The 24,250-nt window shown below is 47.0% G+C and overlaps 1 protein-coding gene and 4 non-coding genes across 5 annotated transcripts in view; all 5 read left to right on the top strand.

The window, feature by feature from the left end:
• Positions 1–24,250, top strand: part of ARMH1 (armadillo like helical domain containing 1) — a 484,180-nt gene that overhangs the window by 455,478 nt on the left and 4,452 nt on the right. Inside the window, exons 7-8 of the mRNA XM_088460665.1 lie at positions 20,895–21,017; positions 22,617–22,689. Of these exons, the coding sequence (XP_088316791.1) occupies positions 20,895–21,017; positions 22,617–22,689 (196 nt within the window). The remainder of the gene's footprint in view (positions 1–20,894; positions 21,018–22,616; positions 22,690–24,250) is intronic.
• LOC148454667 (U5 spliceosomal RNA) lies at positions 1,173–1,287 on the top strand. Its single transcript, XR_015874777.1, has one exon. It is a non-coding gene; the product is annotated as a U5 spliceosomal RNA (small nuclear RNA).
• On the top strand, positions 12,061–12,175 carry LOC148454666 (U5 spliceosomal RNA). The gene has a single exon (XR_015874580.1). It is a non-coding gene; the product is annotated as a U5 spliceosomal RNA (small nuclear RNA).
• LOC148454665 (U5 spliceosomal RNA) lies at positions 17,310–17,424 on the top strand. Its single transcript, XR_015874766.1, has one exon. It is a non-coding gene; the product is annotated as a U5 spliceosomal RNA (small nuclear RNA).
• LOC148454664 (U5 spliceosomal RNA) lies at positions 18,506–18,620 on the top strand. Its single transcript, XR_015874574.1, has one exon. It is a non-coding gene; the product is annotated as a U5 spliceosomal RNA (small nuclear RNA).

Below are 24,250 nucleotides of genomic sequence, written 5' to 3'. Positions count from 1 at the left end.
TCCCACCCCTGGCTCACTGTCACTGGTGTTGCTCTCAGTGAATACTGATTGTGTTCTGGGGTGTCTGGCTGCTGCAGCTATTGGCAATATGGTAAGCAGCAGTGAGATGATTAAAGTTTCATTAGTTAATGCATCACATTTTATTTCTTTAAAAATATTGATTCACTGCAAAACATGTTTTACTTCTACAAATGCATATATCCTTCTACTTTTTGCACCATTTGTGTGTGTATGTGTGCACCATTTATGTTCTCTGTTTGCCTCCATGAAGATAAACATAAAATAGGCTAATGGAGCATACACACGGTCAGATTTGTCAGATGAACGACTGAACGATTTGAACGATTGAACGATTTTTGACTGCATTAAAATGAATGGAATCGTCCAAGGCTGACTGCAAACACATCAGATGTCAGAAATCGTTATCTGACCATCGGGAACGCGCATCGTTGATCGTCCATCGTTCAGGCATGTCAGATATGAACGATTTTCCTTCAGATATGAACGACTGAACGATTTTTAAATCGTTATCGTTCATATCTGAAGGAAAAATCTGATCGTGTGTATGCACCATTATAAACATTTAAAGTAATTGATTTACTATGTCTAAGTACAGACTTTGCATAAAAAAACAGAAACATCGGTTCCAGAGAACCAATGTTTATATCTAAATAATGTTTTGTATTCAATGTAAAAAAACATCTATACTTCCAATGTTTTGTTTCGATGTCCCATCCCTACTTCTTACTGCAGCTTTATGGCTCCTTGTGCGGTTAGGACTCAGTTATACATTAATAGGAAACTATCTGTGTGATGTGAGGGGACTGACACCCGCACAGCAGGGAATTCTGTGACTATTGCTGGCAGCTGCTGGCTCTGTCCCTCCCACTAGCTGTAGCTGTAATACAATCACTTTTCTGCCCTGAGCAGAACGTGAAGCCTGTTACTAGTGTGCCTCATTTGCATACCCATGATGCACCACGGATATAGGCGCATGTTTTTGCTTGTTTTATTTTTGTTTACAACTAGATGAACGTCATCAAAAACGTCAAAGTAAATCTTGATGTGAAAGGGGACTAATTTATTTCTTATAGTGTGGGAGCATATAGTACTCTCCATGAGTGTGAGAGAGTCCTCTCCTGGCTGGGCTGGTGCTCTGGTGATGCTTCTGTATACTCTGGTTTCTCTTCAGATCGAATAAATCTTTCGCCTTTTACTAAAGATTTCCGTGGAGAGGAACAATTATGAGTTTCATATAATTTTTTGATGCCCGGCTATTGCTGGGCTTGTTCTCTGGTGAAAAATAGAAATAATTAATGTAATTTTTCTTTCCCAGCAATAATTTTGAGCTAGTTAGTTACATTATCCTAATTCTGTAGGTAGGATTGATTTTGGGTGGTGTATGGAAGCTGCTGCAGGGATTTTTCTGTTGTAGGCATGGCCATCGGTGGTGTTATCATTGATGGTTACCGTCAATGGCAAAATAGCAAGTAGCCATCGATGGCTAAACCAACCGATGGTCATCCCTGTTTCTTGACTGACTGGCCTGTGGGCCAATCAGAACCTGGGGGCGGGGCTATGCCATGTCCCAGCACCTTAAAAAACAAACCAAAAGTTGTGTTTGGGTTCTAGTCTAGAAAAGGAAGACACAGGTATATTCTTTTCAGCGGGATGCGTTCGATATGCCGAATCTTACATTACCAACGCCGGTCAGAATCCCAGCACCAGCATCCCGACTGCCGGGATGCCGAAGGTAAATAGCGGGGTTTAGGGTCAGGGTAAGGCACTAGGGGGCAGGTTAGAATTAGGCACTAATGGTGTAGGGTTAGGTTTAGGGTGCAGGGAGGGGGAGGTTAGGTTCGGGCACTAGGGTGGACGTTAGGGATAGGCACCAAAGAGGGAGGGGTAGGGAGAGGGGGAGGGTTAGCATACCGACCAACAAGTGTCAGTATGTTATCCCGACTGTCGGTATTTCATACTTATCCCATTTTCAGCATTTATTAGGTATGGACATTGGAACAGAAGCACGGCATCAAATCAAATGATGTGGCGATGGTTACCAGCCGTTCAGTGGTATTACCATCGATTGTTACAATGTGTGCAGAAGTAGTTGGCGCTAGGGACACCATTTCCAGGTGTCCACAGCTGATTACAAATTGTCAGGCATTGGAAAGCGGTGTCCGATGGCTGGCAACCATTGAATACTCGTGATCCGAGTGAGAAATTGCTTCCATCGGATTTGGAACATCAATGGTTGCTAACCATCGGTTTCCAATGTCCAACCCTAGCATTTATATGATACTATGGTATGAAAAGAATCAAATATATATTGAAGTTTCTAACTCTGTTATTTCTCACAATGAGATGATCTGTATTCCTGTGTCAGCAGCATCAGCACTATTACTGCTAATTACTATTGTGCTGTATTCTAAGGGGTCAATTCAATTAGGTGCGACTAAGTCACGCCAGCAAGTAAGTGCGGCTATATACTTATAATACCGCTGGACTCGCAGATCTTTGTTTGTAGGCTCACAGCCCTGTAGGGCTGTACAAAAATCCAAGATAAGGCCGCGAGGGGTGCGAGTTGCGGGGCCATTGCCGAGATTACCACACCATTACATCGGCAACTCACCCCCTTGCTCCTAATTGAAATGACCCTTAAGCAGTGGCGGTTCCTACCTTTACCAGTCCGGGGGGCTGCCCAGGCTGCAGCTTAGGTCAGCGCTGACCCGGACTCCAGCGTCTCTAGTATTGCACAAACGCAGAAGCCGAGCTCAGAGAAGTAATAGAGGGGAATGTACAAAAAACGCACATGCGCAGCTGGAATATAACTGCTTGTAGGGCTGCACACTGCACCTAGAAGCACATTACAGCCAGCACTCAGCACAGAACAGGTTTCCTGCTGGAAACTCTTAGGGGGTCATTCAGACCCGGTCGTTAGCGCCGATGCACTCGGACCGGGTCGATGGCCCCCCACAGAGCATGCGCACGACGGCGCCGGTCGTAGCAGGTCTCGATCCAAAGGGGGCGAGCTGTTGATGTTGATTGACAGCTCGCCCCGTTTGGAAGGCAGGCCGGGGGGGTGGCAGCCTAAACGGAGGCGTTCCCATGGGAACGCCTGCCGTTTGGGGGAGGCCCCACTGACATCACTAGTGATGTCAGTGGAGAGCTTCCGGCTCAGACAGAGCCAGAAGCTCTCCGGGGCTTACGACAAGTGAAACCCTACCCTAGGGTCTCGTCGTAAGCCCCGATGGTCGCGATGGTCAGATGGTCACCGGAGCGGTCGTTAGAGCTGTGGGTGTTAACCGCAACAGAGGCGGGCGGTCAGGATGCAAGTGGCCCTTACTGTGCTGATAACACTCCAGACTGGCAGTCCCACAGGGGGAGGAGTTTCCTCCACTGAGACTGCCAGCCCTGTGTGAGATTAGCAGGTAGGGTTTCCAATAGGAAGCCACTACACTGCCAGCACATGCAGCAGGGCAGCCCTACACAGGGAGACTGTCTCCTGCTCCCTGTTGTGCCTGCCCTGCTATAGATGAGATGATTGCACTAAGGTTGGTGAGTGGAGGTTACAGGACCAGAGCTCACTGGGGACTCACAGTGGTGGATTTTTGTTGGGGGGGCTGCAGTCCCGCAGCCCCTAGGTAGAAACCGCCACTGCCCCTAAGTGTAAAATACACCCGCCAGAGAGAGAGAGCGCTGCTATATAGCTGCAGAATAAAGTGAGTGTATAAACTGCATTCATACCTCACTTTCCTCACTCCAGTCCTTTCAAAGTAACCAGACAGCGGCCGTGTGGGGTTTATAGGGCTGATACCAATGGACGTTACATTGCATGTACTTACTGCTGTGTTTAATGTTAATGCAGGGATCTGACAATGGGACCCTTTGTTTCCAATTAAGAATGGGATCGATCTCCAATGTGTTATTTTTGTGGGGGTTTTTAAGACTTTTATACCTGATTCACTGCAATTTTTCAATAAATCCTGGGGACAGGCTGTATTAACAGAATCTTATCTAAAACTCCCAATGCTGAGGCTGCGATATTCTTACCTGCTCCCAGCTTTTCCCGCCCACTGCGCCTGTCTGCTTTTTCCCTTTTTAAAAAATAATGTTTTTATTTATTTGCGCATGTTCAATCCTTTCCTAACAAAATAATATTGATTATTAAGCGCAGAAGCTGGGCTGGGCTGGGCTACTGGAAGTAATAGAGGGGAATTAAAAAAAAAACAAAATGCACATGCGCAGCTGGAATATAACGGCTTGTAGGGCTGCACTCAGCACAGAACAGGCTTCCTGCTGGAAACTCTTACTGTGCTGATAACACTCCAGACTTTAGTCTCGCAGCCCCTAGGTAGAAACCGCCACTCAGGGGCGTATCTACCCATTGGCCAGGATGGCACTCGCCAGGGGCGCCGACCAAAGGGGGGACAAGTCCCTCGGCCTCACAAGTGTAGGGCAGACCGCAGTGATAGCGGTCTACCCTACACTGTTTACAAATACACATCCGCCAGCAGCGGCTGTGTGTTTGTAATAGCAGCCAGCTAATGAGAGTCTGCCTGACTCCCATTAGCTGCTGCGTCGTCCGCGGAGGGAGCCGGCTGGAGCTCCGTGTTCCGGCTCCCCCCGCAGCATGTGATGGGAGAGACGTCATACGTCATGACGTCTCTTCCATGCAGGAGAAGAGCGGCCGGGACTCGGACAGCGGCGGTCGCGTCAGGAGCGGGGACCAGGTAAGTTTAATTTTTTTTTGTTCTTCGTGTGTGTGTGTAAGCCTGGCACGGGGGGGGGCACTGAAATAGGGGGTGTCCGCTGCTGGGCGCACTTTATGGGGGGGTGCCCACTGCTGTATTGGGGTGACCACTACTGGGAGCACTGTATAGGGGTGGCCACTACTGGGGGCAATTTAGGGGGGGATGGCCACTACTGGGGGCACTGTATAGGGGGGTCTACAACTGGGGGCACTATATAGGGGGCTACTACTGGGGGCACTATATAGGGGGGCTACTACTGGGGGCAATGTATAGGGGGGGACTACTACTGGGGGCACTGTATAGGGGGGACTACTACTGGGTACTATTACTGGGGGCATTGTATGGGGGGACTACTACTGGGTACTATTAATGGGGGCACTGTATAGGGGGACTACTACTGGGTACTCTTACTGGGGGCACTGTATAGAGGGGACTACTAATGGGGGCAATGCAGCATAGGGGGGATTACTACGGGGGGCACTGTATAGGGGGACTACTACTGGGTGCACTGTATAGGGAGGACTACTACTGGGGGCAATGCAGCATAGGGGGGATTACTACTGGGGGCACTGTATAGGGGAGGCTACTACTGGGGGCAATGCAGCATAGGGGGGATTACTACTGGGGGCACTGTATAGGGGAGGCTACTACTGGGGGCAATGCAGCATAGAGGGGATTACTACTGGGGGATTACTACTGGGGGCACTGCATAAGGGGGGTAGGGGGGCACCAGTACATTACATTGCCAGGGGCGCTTGGATCCCTAGATACACCCCTGCCGCCACTTAGTGTAAAATGAGACCTGCGTTGAATATATATATAGCTGCAGAATACAGTGAGTGTATAAACTGTATTCATGCCTCACTTTCCTCACTCCAGTCCTTTCAAAGTAACCAGACAGTGGCCGTGTGGGGTTTATAGGGCTGATACCAATGGACGTTACATTGCATGCACTTACTGCTGTGTTTTTAATGTTAATGCAGGGATCTGACAATGGGACCCTTTGTTTCCAATTAAGAATGGGATCGATCTCCAATGTGTTATTTTGTGTGTTTTTTTTAAGACTTTTATACCTGATTCACTGCAATTTTTCAATAAATCCTGGGGACAGGCTGTATTAACAGAATCTAAAACTCCCGATGCTGAGGCTGCGATATTCTTACCTGCTCCCAGCTTTTCCCGCCCACTGCGCATGTCTGCTTTTTCCCCTTTTTTTTAAATGTATTTATTTGCGCATGTTCAATCCTTTTCTAATATAATAATATCGATGCCAGAGAAGATCGATGTTCTTTTCCTGATCTACTTTTGCATTAAATGCAGACATGCCCATCGATGCGGGACCGCTGATTGACCATCCGTCTTTCCGATATTCTTGCGTTCGGGTGCTTTAGCAGCTCCAGTTAAGTTTTCCCAAGGCGTCTTACTTCATTTAAAGTGGTTAATGCATGATAAACACATTGGAGTGAATGACATGGTCTCCTGAATGCAGGGCCGCCATCAGGGGGGGACTGCCGGAACTATAGTCCCAGGCCCGGACAGAAAGGGGGCCCGGGTAGCAGCGGAGTAGCCAAGTGCCGGCGGTATTTTAAATTTGGAGCCGGCCGCAAACTGATCTGAGCTTGTGGACCGGCAGCCAATCAGGAGTGGCCGCAGTTGCGGCTCCTGAGTGGTCTGCCGGTCTGCAAGCTCTGATTGGCTTGCGGCCAGTGTTATATTCAAAATGCGTTGCCTGCCCCCCGGGTCCCTCTCTCTGTCCGGGTAAATGTGAGCGCCGAGCAGGAGCAGCAGGGAGAGGCCGTGCAAGGAAGACAACAGAGGGAGCAGCAGCTGCGGGCGGAGAAGCTACTTACAGCCACCGCGTGTGGTGCAGAGGAAGGACGGCAGGAGCAGGAGAGGCTGGAGACTGGTCAGGTACATAGACTCCAGCTCTCTCACTCACACCCTCACCCTGCTCTCACTCTCACCCTGCTCTCTCACACCCTCACCCTGCTCTCTCACAAGCTCACCCTGCTCTCTCACAAGCTCACCCTCACCCTGCTCTCTCACACCCTCACCCTGCTCTCACATCCTCACCCTGCTCTCTCACTCACACCCTCACCCTGCTCTCTCACTCACACCCTCACCCTGCTCTCACACCCTCACCCTGCTCTCTCACTCACACCCTCACCCTGCTCTCACATCCTCACCCTGCTCTCACACCCTCACCCTGCTCTCACACCCTCACCCTCACCCTGCTCTCTCACCCTCACCCTGCTCTCACACCCTCGCCCTGCTCTCACACCCTCACCCTGCTCTCACACCCTCACCCTGCTCTCACACCCTCACCCTCACCCTGCTCTCACACCCTCATCCTGCTCTCACAACCTCACCCTGCTCTCACACCCACATCCTCACCCTGCTCTCACACCCACATCCTCACCCTGCTCTCACACCCACATCCTCACCCTGCTCTCACACCCTCACCCTGCTCTCATACCCTCACCCTGCTCTCTCACTCACACCCTCACCCTGCTTTCTCACTCACACCCTCACCCTGCTCTCTCACTCACACCCTCACCCTGCTCTCTCACTCACACCCTCACCCTGCTCTCACACCCTCACCCTGCTCTCACACTCACACCCTCACCCTGCTCTCATACCCTCACCCTGCTCTCACACCCTCACCTTGCTCTCATACCGTCACCCTGCTCTCACACCCTCACCCTGCTCTCACACCCTCACCCTGCTCTCACACCCTCACCCTGCTCTCAGTCTTACACCCTCGCCCTGCTTTCACACCCTCACCCTGCTCTCATACCCTCACCCTGCTCTCACACTCACACCCTCACCTTGCTCTCATACCATCACCCTGCTCTCACACTCACATCCTCACCCTGCTCTCACACCCTCACCCTGCTCTCACATCTTTACCCTCCCACGGCTTACACCCTCACCCTCGCGTTGCTCTCACACCCTCAATCTGCTCTCACACCTTCACCCTCCCACGGCTCACACCCTCACCATCATGCTGTTCACCCACATTATCCACAGCGACGCCCACCTCTGACAAACTGCCCCCCCCCCACCTAAGATGAGGGGCCCTGCCTCTTTTGTCAGTCCCGGGCCCCATCATTTCTGATGGCAGCCCTGCCTGAATGTAAGTAATAATACTGAGTAACAAGTAGTAATCAGACTCCTCTCTAATCTGGTATATTCTGGCCCTGTGACTGGCATTTACAGTCCTCTCTGTGGTCCTGCTTCTATGAACCTGCTGCCATTTCATTGTGTGTCTTTCTACTCCATAAGTAGGTGACCTGTAAGTCTCCAGCTGCTGTGAAACTACATGTCCCAGCATGTTCTAATAGCTAACGTCCTGCAGGGACATTGCATCAAGCAGAATTTGCACTTCTGCAACATCTATGAGCCATACTTGCCTACCCTCCCGATTCAGCCGGGAGCCTCCCCAGAAAATCGGGTGCCGCTCCCGGGACCCCCAGGAAGGCAGACAAGCCTCCCGGCGGCTGCCGACCCCTCCGCGCCCCCCCTTCCCTCGGTTACAAGAGAAACCCCTGCAGCGTGGGTGACTGATGACGTGATTCACGCTGAATCGCATAATTTTGGCCCTGCCAACGGCATTGTGTAGCATGCCAAAATGTTGCGATCACGTGGCAATGCTCCCTGCTTCGCCCACAAAGGCCTGGTAAGAACTCCGGGCCAAGCCCCCTCTATGCCGGCCATGCCCCTAAGCCGGCCACGCTCCTGGCTGCTCCCTCCCGGAAGGGGCAGCCAGAATGCTGGCAAGCATACTGTGAGCACCATGTAAGTGTCAGAGTGCCACAGTCCTATAAACCAGGTGTGGCTTGAAAGCACTACAGTATTTAGTCAATAGGTCAACACCAAATGGTCGACAAGCAATAGGTAGATGGGGTTAAATGGTCGACTGTTAAATTGTTGATACATACTAAGGTTGACAAGGTCACATGGTCGACATGGTCAATAAAAGTTTGACATGTTTTGTTTTTGTTATTTTAACGCTAAACCTCCCCTTCCACAGTCTAACCGTAACCATCCACCAAGTGCCTGTTCCTAACCCTCATCCAAACCCTAAAAATCATGGAAAAAATAATGAAGAAAAATCATGTGTCAAACATTTGTGTGTCGACCTTTTGACCATATCAACCTTTTGATCTAGTTGACCTAAGTCCATGTCGACCTATAAACTGTCAACCATTTGCATGCCAACCATCTGGTATCAACCCATTGACTGTCTTTCTAGACACTGTAGATCTTCCATCCCTGTACCTATAAAACAAGCAGACTCCCACATGTTAGGGGTCGATTCAGTTAGGGACCAGCGGAACGACCTGCTGTTGCAATGCAATGGAAATGCCGGCAACAACACCTCATCACGCCCCCATCTGACCCCTGACTCAAATATTTTTATATGCATAACTCTAGGGCTGCACACAGGCCCTGATTCAGAGCCAGACGCTCTGACAGAGCGCTCGCTCTGAATCAGGGCCGGGCTATTTTTTTTAGAACAGCCTCCTGGCCGCTCGCATAGCTGTGGGTGGCATAGCGAGCGGCCAAGAAGATGGTCGCGATGATCAAGACCATCGCGACCATCGGGCTTGCGATGAGACCCTTGTGGTAGGGTTTCGTTGCCGCAAGCCCCAGAGAGATTTCGGCTCTAACAGAGCCAAAATCTCTCCCACTGACATCACTAGTGATGTCAGTGGGGCCGTCCCCAAACGGAGGCGTTCACATGGGAACACCTCCGTCTGGGCTGCCATCCCCCCGGCCCGCCCACCAAAGGGGGCGTGCTGTCACTCAACATCGACAGCACGCCCCCTTTGGTGCGAGACCCAAAGGGGCTTGCCCGTCGCTATCCGGGTCTCGCACATGCGCACGACGGAGCCAGCTCCATTGTGCGCATGCGCACTGGCCCACCATCGACCAGGTTGCGAGCGCTCAGCGCTTGCGACCGGGTCAGAATCAGGCCCACAATGAGCTGCAAATCTGAGGCTACTGTAAGTGGATTAGATAACTGCACCCGAAGACACAGAATCAGATCAACATCGCGAACATCTAAGCTTAGGAAGACGCAGACACTTGCCTCGGCACTCCCAGAAAACGAGGCCGATACACCCTTGTATTCTGGCAATACAGGCAGTGCCGCCCCAACCACTCCCACCAAACGGCCGGGGCGGGTCAGTCATGCTGCGGCTTGGTGGCACTGCGTGTGAAGACAGGCGACCCGTTCTGCACATGCACAGTTCCCCCACCATTAGAGATGTACATATATCATCGTTTTGCGTACATCTCTGAATCATGCCCTATGCCAATCCTGTACCTTGTCTGTTGTCTTACTGATCTCCTGCCCCTCTAATGTTAGTCCTGAGTCTACTTTGCATGTAGGGATGTCAGTTAGACCCAACAGGGCTATTGAGAAATTTCCTGGCCGGGGTGATACGGAGGGGGTATGACTAAATCAGACAAACATATATGGCATATACTATGCTTAGCGGCAGCACATGCTGCGATGGGAGCATTTGTCCTCACTGTTTCCTGCCCAGGTAATTAGTACCTGCCCCAGCCCCCCTTTGGGCCCCTGGGTCCCAATAACGGTTACTACCCATGGCACCCCTGTTGCTACTCCATGTACAACCAGTCGCACATTTGCTTTTTCTGATTGGTTCTAGTACAATGACACCTTGAATCTGGGTAGCACAGATGGTGTAATGGTTAGTATTACTGCATCACAGCACTGAGGTCATGGGTTCGATTCCTACCACGGCCCTAACTGTGTGGAGGTTGTATATTCTCCCTGTGCTTGCGTGGGTTTCCCCTGGGTGGTCCGGTTTCCTCCCACACTCCAAAAATATATTGGTAGGTTAATTGGCTCCCAACAAAAAATAATTAACCCTAGTGTGTGTGTATGAGCATGTGGTAGGGACATGGGCGCCGAGAGGGGGGGTACAGTTTGCCCGAGCTTGCTAGAGGGGCCCGGTAGGGCCTGGGACCGGCGTTGCTCCTCTTCCCCCCCTCCCTCCCCCACAGCAGCTCAGCACGCTCAGCTGTGCTGCTGTGTGAGACTGCTCGCGGCTGCTGCAGCAGCCGGAGCAGTCTCCTATGGCCGTGGGGGGGAGCGATCACACTGACCGCGCCCCCCCCCCCTGCTTAGCACCGGGCTGGGGGCTTACAGCGCCCCCCGGCGCGGCAGCGGCGCTGCAAAAGTGATTTAATAAAAAAATATATATATATTTCAAGAGGGCTTGGCCACGCCTCCTGCGATTAGGCCACGCCCCATCCTTTACCCATGCCCGGACAGGCTCTCTACGGCCTGGGTAGGGAAAAGCTTCACTGGGGCAGGGACTGATGTGAATGGTCAAATATTCTCTGTAAGCGCTATATAAATAACTGGTAATAACTACAAATAATAATCATATGCAATAGCTTCTGATTTGCCAAAAGCGCATAGTATTCAGCAACTCTGCCACTGGATTGAAAGCGGCGATCTTTTTACATGTCAAACCATCCTGGTTGTGCCTTTAGACTAGAGTAATTGCTGCTTTAAATTAATCTGCAACATCGACGAAAACTCGTAAGCTGTTATATTTGGCCCCTGGACACTGATACATCCCGCGCCATCAGAACTTCCCAACAAGTTACCTGTACACCAGCTTTCATAACATTTCCCCAACGTGGCCTATTATTAGTCATTATATATAAAAATGAATCTTAAAATAATCTTATTTTAAATTATCTGTTCCTCATATTTATATTCTGATATACTATAAACTCTTAAACATGGCATCTCATTCATTGGAATAAACTTGTCATTTTATAGTAATATAATAAATTCGTCATTATGTAGTTTACAGATGAGGAGCACTTCTTACTGCAGCTTTATGGCTCCCTGTGCGATTTGTTAGTTTCATATTAATGTATAACTGAGTCCTATCTGTGTGATGTGAGGGGACTGACACCCGCACAGCAGGGAATTCTGTGACTATTGCTGGCACTTGTTGGCTCTGTCCCTCCCACTAGCTGTAGCACAGTCACTTTTGTGCACTAAGCAGAACGTGAAGCCTCTGTTACTAGTGTGCCTCATTTACATACCCACGATGCACCACGGATATAGGTCATGTTTTTGCTTGATTTATTCTTGTTTATGAACATCGTCAAAAACGTCAAAGTAAGTCTTGATGTGAAAGAGAACTATTTTATGTCTTATAGTGTGGGAGACAGTGATAGCATATAGTACTCTCCATGAGTGTGAGAGAGTCCTCGCCTGGCTGGGCTGGTGCTCTGGTGTTAGTGCTTTATACTCTGGTTTCTCTTCAGATCGAATAAATCTTTCGCCTTTTACTAAAGATTTCCGTGGAGAGGAACAATTATGAGTTTCATATAATTTTTTGATGCCTGGCTATTGCTGGGCTTGTTCTCTGGTGAAAAATAGAAATGATTGATTAAATTTTCTTTTCACAGCAATAATTGTGTGAGCTTTATGAGTTACATTAGGGGTAGCCAACCTCGGTCCTCAAGAGCTACTAACAGTTCACGTTTTCTAGGTCACCCAGCAGGTGCACAGGTGTATTCATTACTCACTAACACATTTGAAAAGATCCACAGGTGAAGCTAATTATTTCACTTGTGATTCTGTGAGACCTGGAAAATATGCACTGTTGGTAGCTCACGAGGACCAGGGTTGGCTACCCCTGCGTTACATAATAATATATTCTTCTATATTTTGGATTGATTTTTGGTTGTGTATGGAATACTGCTAGAATCTGTCTGTTTTAGGGATGGCCATCGGTGGTGTTATTATTGATGGTTACCATCGATGATCATAAACTATTACATGGATGGCCATTGATGGCTTCACCAACCGATGGTCATCCTTGTTTTTTGACTGACTGGCCCGTGGGCCATTCAGAATCTGGGGGTTGGGCTATACACAGTGGGCCTGATTCAGACCCGCTCGCAAGCGGGTCGATGGCCTGCAGTGTGCACCCGCGGCGTGCGCGAGCCCCAGAGCGAGCGAGAAATCATTCGCTCCGATGCTCGCATCCAAAAGGGGCCCCGTTTGCTAGGTGGGTCGGGGGTTTGGTTGGCCAAACGGAGGCGTTCCCTAAGGAACACCTGCCATTTGGGGGCGGCCCCACTGACATCATGAGAGAGAGAGAGAGATGATCTGTATTCCTGTGTCAGCAGCATCAGCACTATTACTGTTAATTATAATTGTGCTGTATTCTAAGGGGTCAATTCAATTAGGAGTGACTAATGGACTAATTCAGCACTGCTGAACGCAGATGTTTGGGAATCTGCACAGACGCCAGATCCGTTCTGCACATGTGCAGAACGGGTCTGCGAGCCCGCGTGTATCTGGCAGCAAACTGTCAGTGATTGTGATTGACAATCTGCTGCCGTTTGGGGGCAGCGATGGCCTCCGTTTCCTGAAATGGAGGCATATCGCCGTCGTTGGTAGAAACCGCCACTGCCTCTAAGTGTAAAAAGAGAGAGAGAGAGACTCTATATATCTGCAGAATAAAGTTATAGGGCTGATACCAATGGACGTTACATTGCATGCACTTACTGCTGTGTTTAATGTTAATGCAGGGATCTGACAATGGGACCCTTTGTTTCCAGTTAAGAATGGGATCGATCTCCAATGTGTTTTTTTGTGTTTATTTTTTTAAGGCTTTTATACCTGATTCACTGCAATTTTTCAATAAATCCTGGGGACAGGCTGTATTAACAGAATCTAAAACTCCCGATGCTGAGGCTGCGATATTCTTACCTGCTCCCAGCTTTTCCCGCCCACTGCGCATGTGTCTGCTTTTTCCCCTTATTTTTAAAAATGTATTTATTTGCGCATGTTCAATCCTTTCCTAATATAATAATATTGATCCCAGAGAAGATCGATTGTTCTTTTCCTGATCTACTTCTGCATTAAATGCAGACATGCCCATCGATGCGGGACCGCTGATTGGTCATCCCTTTTTCCGATATTCTTGCATTCGGGTGCATTAGCAGCTCCAGTTAAGTTTTCCTAAGGTGTCTTACTTCATTTAAAGTGGTTAATGCATGATAAAGACATTGGAGTGAATGGCACGGCCTCCTGAATGTAAGTAATAATACTGAGTAACAAGTAGTAATCAGACTCCTCTCTAATCTGGTATATTCTGGCCCTGTGACTGGCATTTACAGTCCTCTCTGTGGTCCTGCTTCCATGACTCTGCTGTCATTTCATTGTGTGTCTTTCTGCTCCATAAGTAGGTGACCTGTAAGTTTCCAGCTGCTGTGGAACTACATGTCCCAACATGTTCTAATAGCTAAAGTCCTGCAGGGACATTGCGTCAAGCAGAATTTGCACTTCTGTAACATCTATGAGCCATACTCGCCTACCCTCCTGATACGGTCAGGAGCCTCCCGAAAATCGGGTGCCGCTCCCGGCCCCCCGGAAAGCCAGACAAGCCTCCCAGCGGTCGGCGACTCCTCTGCCTCCCCCCCCCCTCGGATACAAGAGAAACCCCTGCAGCGAGGGTGTCAGATGACTCGTTTCACGCTGAATCGCATAATTTTGGCCCCGTCATTGTGTAGCGGTCATGTGACAACGCCCCCTGCTTTGCCCACAAAGGCCTGGTAAGAACTCCGGTCCGAGCCCCCCCAATGCCGACCACACCCCCTGCTATGTTGATCTAGCTGTTCCCTCCCGGAAGGGGCAGCCAGAAAGCCGGCAAGCATGCTATGAGCACCACGTAAATGTCAGTGGGCCACAGTCCTATAAAACAGGTGTGGCTTGAAAGCACTACAGTCAATAGGTCAGCACCAAATGGTCAACAAGGAATAGGTAGACAGGGTTAAATGGTCGATACCTACTAAGGTTGACAGGGTCACATGGTCGACATGATCAATAAAAGTTTGACATGTTTTATTTTTGTTATTTTAACGCTAATCCTCCCCTTCCACAGTCTAACCGTAACCATCCGCCAAGTGCCTGTTCCTAACCCTTATCCAAACCCTAAAAATCATGGAAAAATTAATGAAGAAAAACCATGTGTCAAACATTTGGTGTCGACCTTTTGACCATATCAACCTTTTGATCCAGTTGACCTAAGTCCATGTCAACCTTTTAACTGTCAACCATTTGCATGCCGACCATCTGGTATCAACCTATTGACTGTGTAGACACTGTAGATCTTCCATCCATTATACCTATAAAACAAGCTGACTCCCACATGTTAGGGGTTGATTCAATTAGGGACCAGCGGGATGTACTGTTGTTCCAATGCTATGGAAATGCCGGCAACAACACCTCATCACGCCCCCATCTGACCCCTGACTCAAATATTTGTATATGCAGAACTATAGGGCTGCACACAATAAGCTACAAATCCGAGGCTACTGTAAGTGGATCAGATGCCTGCACCCGAAGACGCAGAATCGGATCAACATCGCGAACATCTAAGCTTACTCAGAATGTCCACCAGCTACCCACTTGCGAGGCCAATAAATCTCCATAGGAAGACACAGACACTTGCCTCGGCACTCCCAGAAAACGGGGCCGACACACCCTTGTATTCTGGCAACACAGGAAGAGCCGCCCCGCCCACTCCCACCAAACAGCCGCAGCAGGTCAGACAAGCTGCGGCTAGGTGGCACTGCGTGCAAAGACACAAGACCTGATCTGCACATGCGCAGACCGCCACCATCAGAGATGTACACATACCATCGGTTTGCGTACATCTCATGTATCATGCCCTATGCCAATCAAGTGCCTTGTCTGTTGTCTTACTGATCTCTTGCCCTTCTAATTCCGTCCTGAGTCTATGTTGCATGCAAGGATCCCAGTTGGACCCAACAGGGCCATCGAGATATTTGGTTGGCCGGGGTGATACTGAGGGGGTATGACTATATCAGACAAACATATATATGACATATACTATGCTTTGCGGTAGCACATGCGATGGGAGCATTTGTCCTCACTGTCTCATGCCCAGGTAATTAGTACCTTCCCAAGCCCCCCTTTGGGCCCCTGTGCCCCAATAACAGTTACTACCCATGGCACCCCTGTTACTACTCCATGTACAACCAGTTGCCCTTTTTTTTTCTGAATGGTTCTAGTACAGTGGTTCTCAAACTCGGTCCTCAGGACCCCACACAGTTCACGTTTTCCTGGTCACCCAGCAGGTGCACAGCTGTAGTCATTACTCACTAAGACATTTTAAAAGATCCACAGGTTAAGCTAATTATTTCACTTGCGATTCTGTGAGGAGACCTGGAAAACATGCACTGTTTGGGGTCCTGAGGACCGAGTTTGAGAACCTGTGCTCTAGTACAATGACACCTTGGATCAGAGCAGCACAGATGGTGTAATGGTTAGTTAGTATTACTGCTTCACAGCACTGAGGTCATGGGTTCAATTCCTACCACGGCCCAGTTTATATATTCTCCCTGTGCTTGCGTGGGCTTCCCCTGGGTTGTGCGGTTTCCTCCCACACTCCAAAAATATATTGGTAGGTTAATTGGCTCCCAACAAAAAAATAATAATAATTAACTCTAGTGTGTGTATGAGCATGTGGTAGGGAATATAGATTGTAAGCACAACTGGTGAATGATCAAATATTCTCTATAAAGCACTATATAAATAACTGGTAATAAATAAAAATAATAATCATATGCAATAGCTTCTGATCTGGCAAAAGCGCATAGTATTCAGCAACTCTGCCACTAGATTGAAAGCGGCGATCCTTTTTACATGTCAAACCATCCTGGTTGTGCCTTTAGACTAGAGTAATTGCTGCTTTAAATTAATCTGCAACATCAACGAAAACTCGTAAGCTATTACATTTGGCCCCTGGACTCTGATACATCCCGCGCCATCAGAACTTCCCAACAAGTTACCTGTACACCAGCTGTCATAACATTTCCCCAACGTGGCCTATTATTAGTCATTATATATAAAAATTAATCTTAAAATAATCTTATTTTAAATTGTCAGTTCCTCATATTTGTATTCTGATATACCATAAACTCTTAAGCATGGCATCTCATTCATTGGAATAAACTTGTGTCATATTATAGTAATATAATAAATTCGGCATTATGTAGTTTACAGATGAGGAGCACTTCTTACTGCAGCTTTATGGCTCCTTGTGCGGTTAGTTTCCTATTAATGTATAACTGAGTCCTATGTGTGTGATGTGAGGGGACGGACACCCGCACAGCAGGGAATTCTGTGACTATTGCAGGCGGCTGCTGGCTCTGTCCCTCCCACTAGCTGTAGCTGTAGTACAATCACTTTTCTGCACTGAGCAGAATGTGAAGCCTCTGTTACTAGTGTGCTCATTTGCATACCCATGATGCACCACGGATTTAGGCCATGTTTTTGCTTGTTTTATTCTTGTTTATAACTAAGTGAACGTCATCAAAAACATCCAAGTAAATCTTGATGTGAAAGGGGACTAATTTATGTCTTATAGTGTGGGAGACAGTGGGAGCATATAGTGCTCTCCATGAGTGTGAGAGAGTCCACTCCTGGCTGGGCTGGTGCTCTGGGGATGTTGCTGTATACTCTGGTTTCTCTTCAGATCGAATAAATCTTTCGCCTTTTACTAAAGATTTCCGTGGAGAGGAACAATTATGAGTTTCATATAATTTTTTGATGCCCGGCTATTGCTGGGCTTGTTCACTGGTGAAAAATAGAAATAATTGATGTAATTTTTCTTTCACAGCAATAATTTTGAGCTACTTAGTTACATTATTCTTACTAACTTAGAAAAGTATTACATTTTTTTAGGATTATATAGGATGGGCTTGAAAATTGTGCCTCTTGTGCTTCTCCCTACTTTACTTTCATCTACTTCTTACTCCCCACTAGGGCACCTAGCACTTGGTTGCTTATGCTTTGCTGCCTATGTGGGTGGTATGTAGCAATGTATATTATCCATGTCCTTGTCCTGCTTTGTTTTGTATTGTACTGTAAGTCACTGGTCACCTATTTGTTTATGTACTTTGTAAGGTGCTGCGGAACACTTGTGGCGCCATATAAATAAATGATAAGAATAATAATAACAACTATAAGTTTGTTCTGTCCTCTCGCTTGTTGAAATGAGGTCTGTTTGCATCCAGGGAGGTAACAGTGACACTCGGTGTACTTGTCTTTTTCTTAAGATCAAATAAATCTTTTGTCATTTACTAAAGATTTTCATGAATTTCATGCAAGTTTTTTATATGCTGTCTGGTTGACGGATGCTGGGCTTATTTACTAGTGAAATTCAGAAATGTCAATTTTTTCATTCAATTTTTTAGAATTTGACATTTAAATGTTGATTTTGTTTTTTAATGTAAAACTGGGGAAATAAATGTGTTTCTTCTCTTGTAGATGATTCTCCAGAATACTCTGTTACCAAGATGTTATTCCAGCACTGTATACCATAGTGTTGTCTGTAGGTACTCGACCAAGTTGAAGAACTGGTTTTGAATCACCATTCGACAATTCTGACTGTAATTCTTTCTTTACTTGGTAGTCTCATTTGAATACTTTCCCATGATGCATCTGATACATTGCAGTAGGGTTTTTTTTTGTTTGTTTTGATTTTGCATTTTGGAAGTAAAATTTTGCCCTTTTAATTTTTCTGTTGTAAATATATTAGTATTTTATAGTTTATGTTTGAAAATTGTTTCATATATGTGTCTAAAATCCTCTCTCTTGGTAAACTGAGGTCTGTTTGAATCCGGGGAGATAATCATGACACTTCTTTAGTATACTCTGGTTTCTCTTCAGATCGAATAAATCTTTCGCCTTTTACTAAAGATTTCCGTGGAGAGGAACAATTATGAGTTTCATATAATTTTTTGATGCCCAGCTATTGCTGGGCTTGTTGTCTGGTGAAAAATAGATACAATTTGGTTTTATATACGTGATCTTATTGTGATCATTTTATACTTAAATTATTTTATTTGGATTATGAGTCTTCTATGTAATATAGGGATGGATCATCGGAAGCCCACCATCATATGATGGCAGTGCAATGGTAACTATTCATATGAATAGTAAAGGGGAGGGGCTCGGACACGTAGCAAAAAAAAAAAAAAAACCCCAGGCAAGGCAGCCAGAGCTGGCTGAGGATGAGGAGGAGAATGAGAAACACTGCCATGCTGCTGTTGCTGTGGGCACTTAAAGCAACAAGAAAGTGAAGTGTAAAAAAATGTATAAAATATACTTATAACAAAAAGAAAAGGCAACTCTTACAGCACCAGCAGAGAAATCACTCTCCATCTGTGCCGTGTGTGTAAACGTTGTTAGTCACTCTGTGTGTCTGTGAGTGACTGCTGCTGCAGGGCCAGGGCTGCACACTGATTGGCTCTCACTGTCTTAGAGAGCCAATCAGAGCTAGCAGAGGGGGGGGAGGGACTGAAGGCCAGGTCTGAAGCAGTGAGAGAGCCTCCAACGATCCCAGCAGCATAAACCAGGAAGGTTATCAGAGGCAGAGACACAGCTCACAGCAGCCAGGGGAGGCAGAGCTGTTAGTATTTAAAGAAAATAAGCCACCATCGCAACACCATCAAATGATTACCATTCGATGGCAGCAAACATCGGAATGCTGTCATCGAGTGGTAAAAACACTAACATCGGGAGAAAAACATCGATTGTTGGCAAACATCGACCATCAATGTCCATCCCTAATGTAATATATTTATTGCTGGGTTTGTGTGTTTGGTCTATAGAAAAGGAAGACACAGGAGTTTTCTTTTCAACATGTATTAGGAATTAGGATTGGACACGGATGGTTGCTGGATTTAAATTCTGACATCAAATCAAGTGGCTAGTATTAATGGTAGCAATTGATGGGGTGTCCATCGATGGTTTGGCCCACCGCTGCTGCAGGCACAGAAACGGGTGGGGCTTAGTTCTGTGCAGTAAATCTTACCATCCATGTCGATTTAGCAAGTGGCCAACGATGGTAGCCAACTATGCAGTGGATGACCAACAATGGTTTCACCAACCGATGGTCATCCCTGTTCTTTGAGTAGCCCATGGGCCAATTAGAACCTGGGGGTGGGGCTTCGCGGGTGTCAGGAGTGGAGCTAAGCTCAGTGTCCCAGCACCTTGCAAAAAAAATTAATTTGGTTATGCTTTACCATCGATGGAGGGAAACAATCTGGTTCTCCCCCATCGATGGTAAAAGCATTCAACATCAGCCATAAACCAAAAAGTATGGTGGTCGCTCACATCAGCTTAATGACAATGCACAGGTGCTTGCGGGGTTTACACTGAACCACAGAAAAAAAGCAAATTCCCTCCAGCACACTGCAGCAGTATCAACAAAAATACTTGAATCCTACATGATAATAGAAATTCAGAGGTATTGGTTACATACATTTGCAAATATATGAATAAACGCCGGGCCAGCGTCAAGGCTCCTCTATACCAGCGTCCCTAATATTAAGGGGTTCACGTCCGAGGCGCAAGGTACCCCAAAATAATCCAGCCAAGGACCATCCCCAGGGCATCAAACGAAAAAGGAAAAAAAGGTGATAGTGAAGTGTAAAGTATAGATGTGTACAGATAATAAATAAGTGTTAATATAATGAGAGAGAATTAAAATGACATAAATAATAAACAAACAAATAGAAAGGTGATGAGAAAGTATCTATGTGAATTAAGTGGTGATGCCCTGAAAAAGGCCCAGCCAGAGCAACTCTGGGGCCCCACACCCAACCGCTCACCCCAAAATAATTATTGCTACCTATTAGTAGCACCCACTCTGGGTCATATAATTACAAATTAATGTACTGCATAATAACAGCACATGTATAAGCCGAAAGCTGACTTACCTAGGAGGTAACCCAGAAACCTCCAAATGGCACTATACGGACCAGCACATCCTCCCAATGCTGGCTCCCTTCATGCCTCTCAGAACTGCAAACAAAAAGTATGGTGGTCGCTCACATCATACTTCTGGGGTACCTCCTAGGTGAGTCAGCTCTCGGCTTATACATGTAAAAGAGAATCCCTTCTTCCTGCAGGGCACCTGTCCCGCTGGTGTTATATATGGAATGTGCTACATTACTGTGGTTTATTTTCATGCCAGCCGTAGACTAATGTTTCGTATTCGTGACTCAAACTCTTTGTGTTTCTATTGGTTCCAGCTCTGCAGCTGATGAAAGAGTTGATGAGCACGGAGGTGCGTCTGGCCTTGTTACAGGGACTCGTAGCGCTGCTGAGACCATCGCGGAAAGACAACTTGAAGTCAAAACCGCAGATCCTAGATGGTGTGTGACCTCTTAACCAATATTTGTGCCCGCTGGAAGCCACTTTGTGTCAATAATGTTACGTTGCTTCTTATGCAACAAATATTTATTGTGTACACTAACTGTGTTGTGCAGGATCTCTCGAGTCGCAAATGTATTGGGTGATAAAAATGTATCTTTGGTGTCACCGATTCCCTGGGCTCTATGTGGGAGTTTGTGGTTCTAAGCACACCAGACAGCCGAATATCATACCCATTTAAAGATAAGGAGCCTGATTCAGACCAATTCGCTAGCAAGCGATTGCTCGGAGCGAGCAATGTTTTTCAATGCGCGCATGCGTATTGCACGTGCGCATACTAGAACGAGCGATGGGGAAACTCTCGCTCGCCAAGCATAGACAGCCCAGCTGAATGAGTGACAGGAGAGGCCGTTTGTGGGTGGTAACAGGGGCAAGCCACTGGAAACGGGGGAGTGGAGGTGCGAACGCAGGCGTGCCTGAGAATTTTAACGCTGTTTCAGAGGCGTGCATAATTAACAGCCAGCGTCATAGGACACGTCACTTGCTAGAAATATACACTGAAGTGCTCGCGATGCTTGCGGCAAGGTATAGTCAACCTCAAGCGCTGCGATCGCATCCGTTGGTGCTCGATGTACCAATGGTTTCATGCATTTCCGGGAGATGACGTACGCAAGTGGGCGTCATAAGACAGGCTGGTAGGCATCTACAAACAAAAAGTGATCGCACGCCAAAACAGAGTAAAGCAGGGCATCCACATACAATTTTCTGTCAGATATCTGTCCAATCTGGCTGGTTGGAATGTAAACCTGGTAATGTATGGTAGCAAATGACAGTCGATCATATGGGTTTAAACTAGGGATGTGCAGGCTCGGTTTTACTCGGTTCTTATCGCCATTTTACCGCAATTTCGGATTTATTTTATTGGCTATCCAAAACACATGAGAGGCGATAGCCAATAAAAAGATCCGAGTAAATCCGAGTAAAACCGAACCCGCTCAGCCCTAGTTTAAACACTGAAAAAACGACAAAAAAAACGTGTTCAAATTGGTTCAATTTGTGTGTTTTAACCAATTTGTCTTAACAACCATTTTTGGCTATTTTCCAGTGTTTGTGAGCAAATGGACGATTGTCATTTGCTCCCATACATTACCAGGTTTTCATTCCAACCAGCCAGATTGGACAGATATCTGACAGATAATTGTATAGTGGATGGCCTGCTTTAGAGTGCTTATGACTTGCCCTGCGAGCGGCTGTCTTGACGTCACTGAGCCGAATTTCCATACGCTCGGAGCGAGCGATCGCATCTAGCAAACGGGTCTGAATCAGGCCCAAAGTCCATTCAAAACTTAATAGGCAGTTCTGGGTGAAGTTCACTAAATGATTACAAATTCCCAAGTCTCCACCCCTCACCCCCCAATCCATCTACTGGCCCCCACAGGCTCAACTCATTGCTATTACCAACACTCTGTATTTTGGCCGATTTTCCTGTGTAACAAACGGCGAAGATATCTTGCAAATAAGCAGCATATATGTTATATATAGATGGATGTGGCAAATAAAAATGAGTGACTATAGTAAATTGTTTTGTGTTTGTCTCTTAGATCCAGATGTGCCTCAAATGACGGGCTCATTGCCGGCCTTTATTCAACAAGCAGCCTGTGCGAAAGCCATAGGGTATGTATGTATGTCTGCATGTATATGTCTGCACCGAGAAGCTCAAATCTCTGGTCTGCAGTTGTCATTTATAGCTCTGATCTGCAATGTTCCTGGAAGCAGCAGTCCCAGAGTCATGCTGCAAAATAAAGTGCGGGGTTCACAATTTGTAGACAGAGGATTAGGTTCGGGGCTTAGGTCCAGATATTTCCATTTGGGCTGTTGTCCTATTAAGGCCAATGGGAAATGTTTCTGCAGCAGGTATTGACCAGAGCTGCCAATCAGATTGTGGTTATCATTTGTCTAATACAGTTTATAAAGTGAAAGCACACAGCTGATTGGTTGATTACCTTATTTGCCTGTAGAACCGTTTTCATAAATGTTGCCTATTGTATGTCCGGGATCCGGTCACTATGCCGACAGTCAGGATGCCAGCTCTTAGAATGCTAGCGCCGGAATCTCGACACCTGTCAGAATCCCAGCGCCGGCATCCCAACAGTAAGTACTGCGGTTAGGGGGATGGTTATAGTTAGGCCCTCGGGGGTGAATTAGGGTTAGGTACTAGGCGGAGAGGGTTCGGTTTAGGGTGTGGGGAGGTAAGGTTTAGGCACGAGGGGCGGATATAAGGTTCAGGCACCGGTGGAGGGAGGGTTAGGGTAGGGAGAGGGGAAGGATTAGGATACTGACCAACAAGTGTCTGTATCCTAACCCTGTCGGGATGTCGGCGTTGGGATTCTGACTGCCAGGATCTCGATTGCCGGCATCCCGTACCCATCCCGTATGTCCTGTGTATTCTTTCTCCTCCATGACATTTGTGCTGGATCCTGTATAGACATTGTGTAAATGTGCCCAGATCAGGTGCACAAGGATCAGCCGATCACTGAAACACCAACACTGATTACTGAGAACCACAGCTAAAAGCAATGATCAAACATTATTCCCACGTCCACTACAAAATCGTCTAACACCAACACTGATTACTGAGAACCACAGCTAAAAGCAATGATCAAACATTATTCCCACGTCCACTACAAAATCGTCTAACACCAACACTGATTACTGAGAACCACAGCTAAAAGCAATGATCAAACATTATTCCCACGTCCACTACAAAATCGTCTAACACCAACACTGATTACTGAGAACCACAGCTAAATCAGGGCTTGACAAATTTTTCTAAAATCTTGGCGCCAGAATGAAAGTGTAGGAGCCAGACCACCGTCCCAATATAATATAAAAAATATATATTTTTATAATATATTTTCCCCAAACCAATAAGGACATGTAATTATTCGACTAATTAAGCTAATTGGAAACTTCCAATTAGTCCAATTAGCCTAAATATTCATTAGGGGAGTGTCCAAGGGGTTCTGAATCATCAAGTCCTGACATTTTTAACTCAAAATAAGGATTTTCCCTGATTGGTATTAATATATGTGAATGTATTAATATTCACGTTTATCTATTAAAATATAAAGGATGCCAGTGTTAGCCTTCTCACCCACTCCCCTATTCCAGCAATATGCAGCCTTCTCTTCTCCCCCCATGCCAGCCACCTCACCCACTGCCATTATTTATGCCA

This window comes from Taudactylus pleione, unplaced genomic scaffold (genome assembly GCF_031769625.1).
Source record: "Taudactylus pleione unplaced genomic scaffold, aTauple2 ptg000969l, whole genome shotgun sequence".
In the NCBI taxonomy this organism is placed as follows: Eukaryota; Metazoa; Chordata; class Amphibia; order Anura; family Myobatrachidae; genus Taudactylus; species Taudactylus pleione.
The sequence above is the reverse complement of the archived record's forward strand: the minus strand, read 5'-3'. Positions and strand labels throughout refer to the sequence as shown.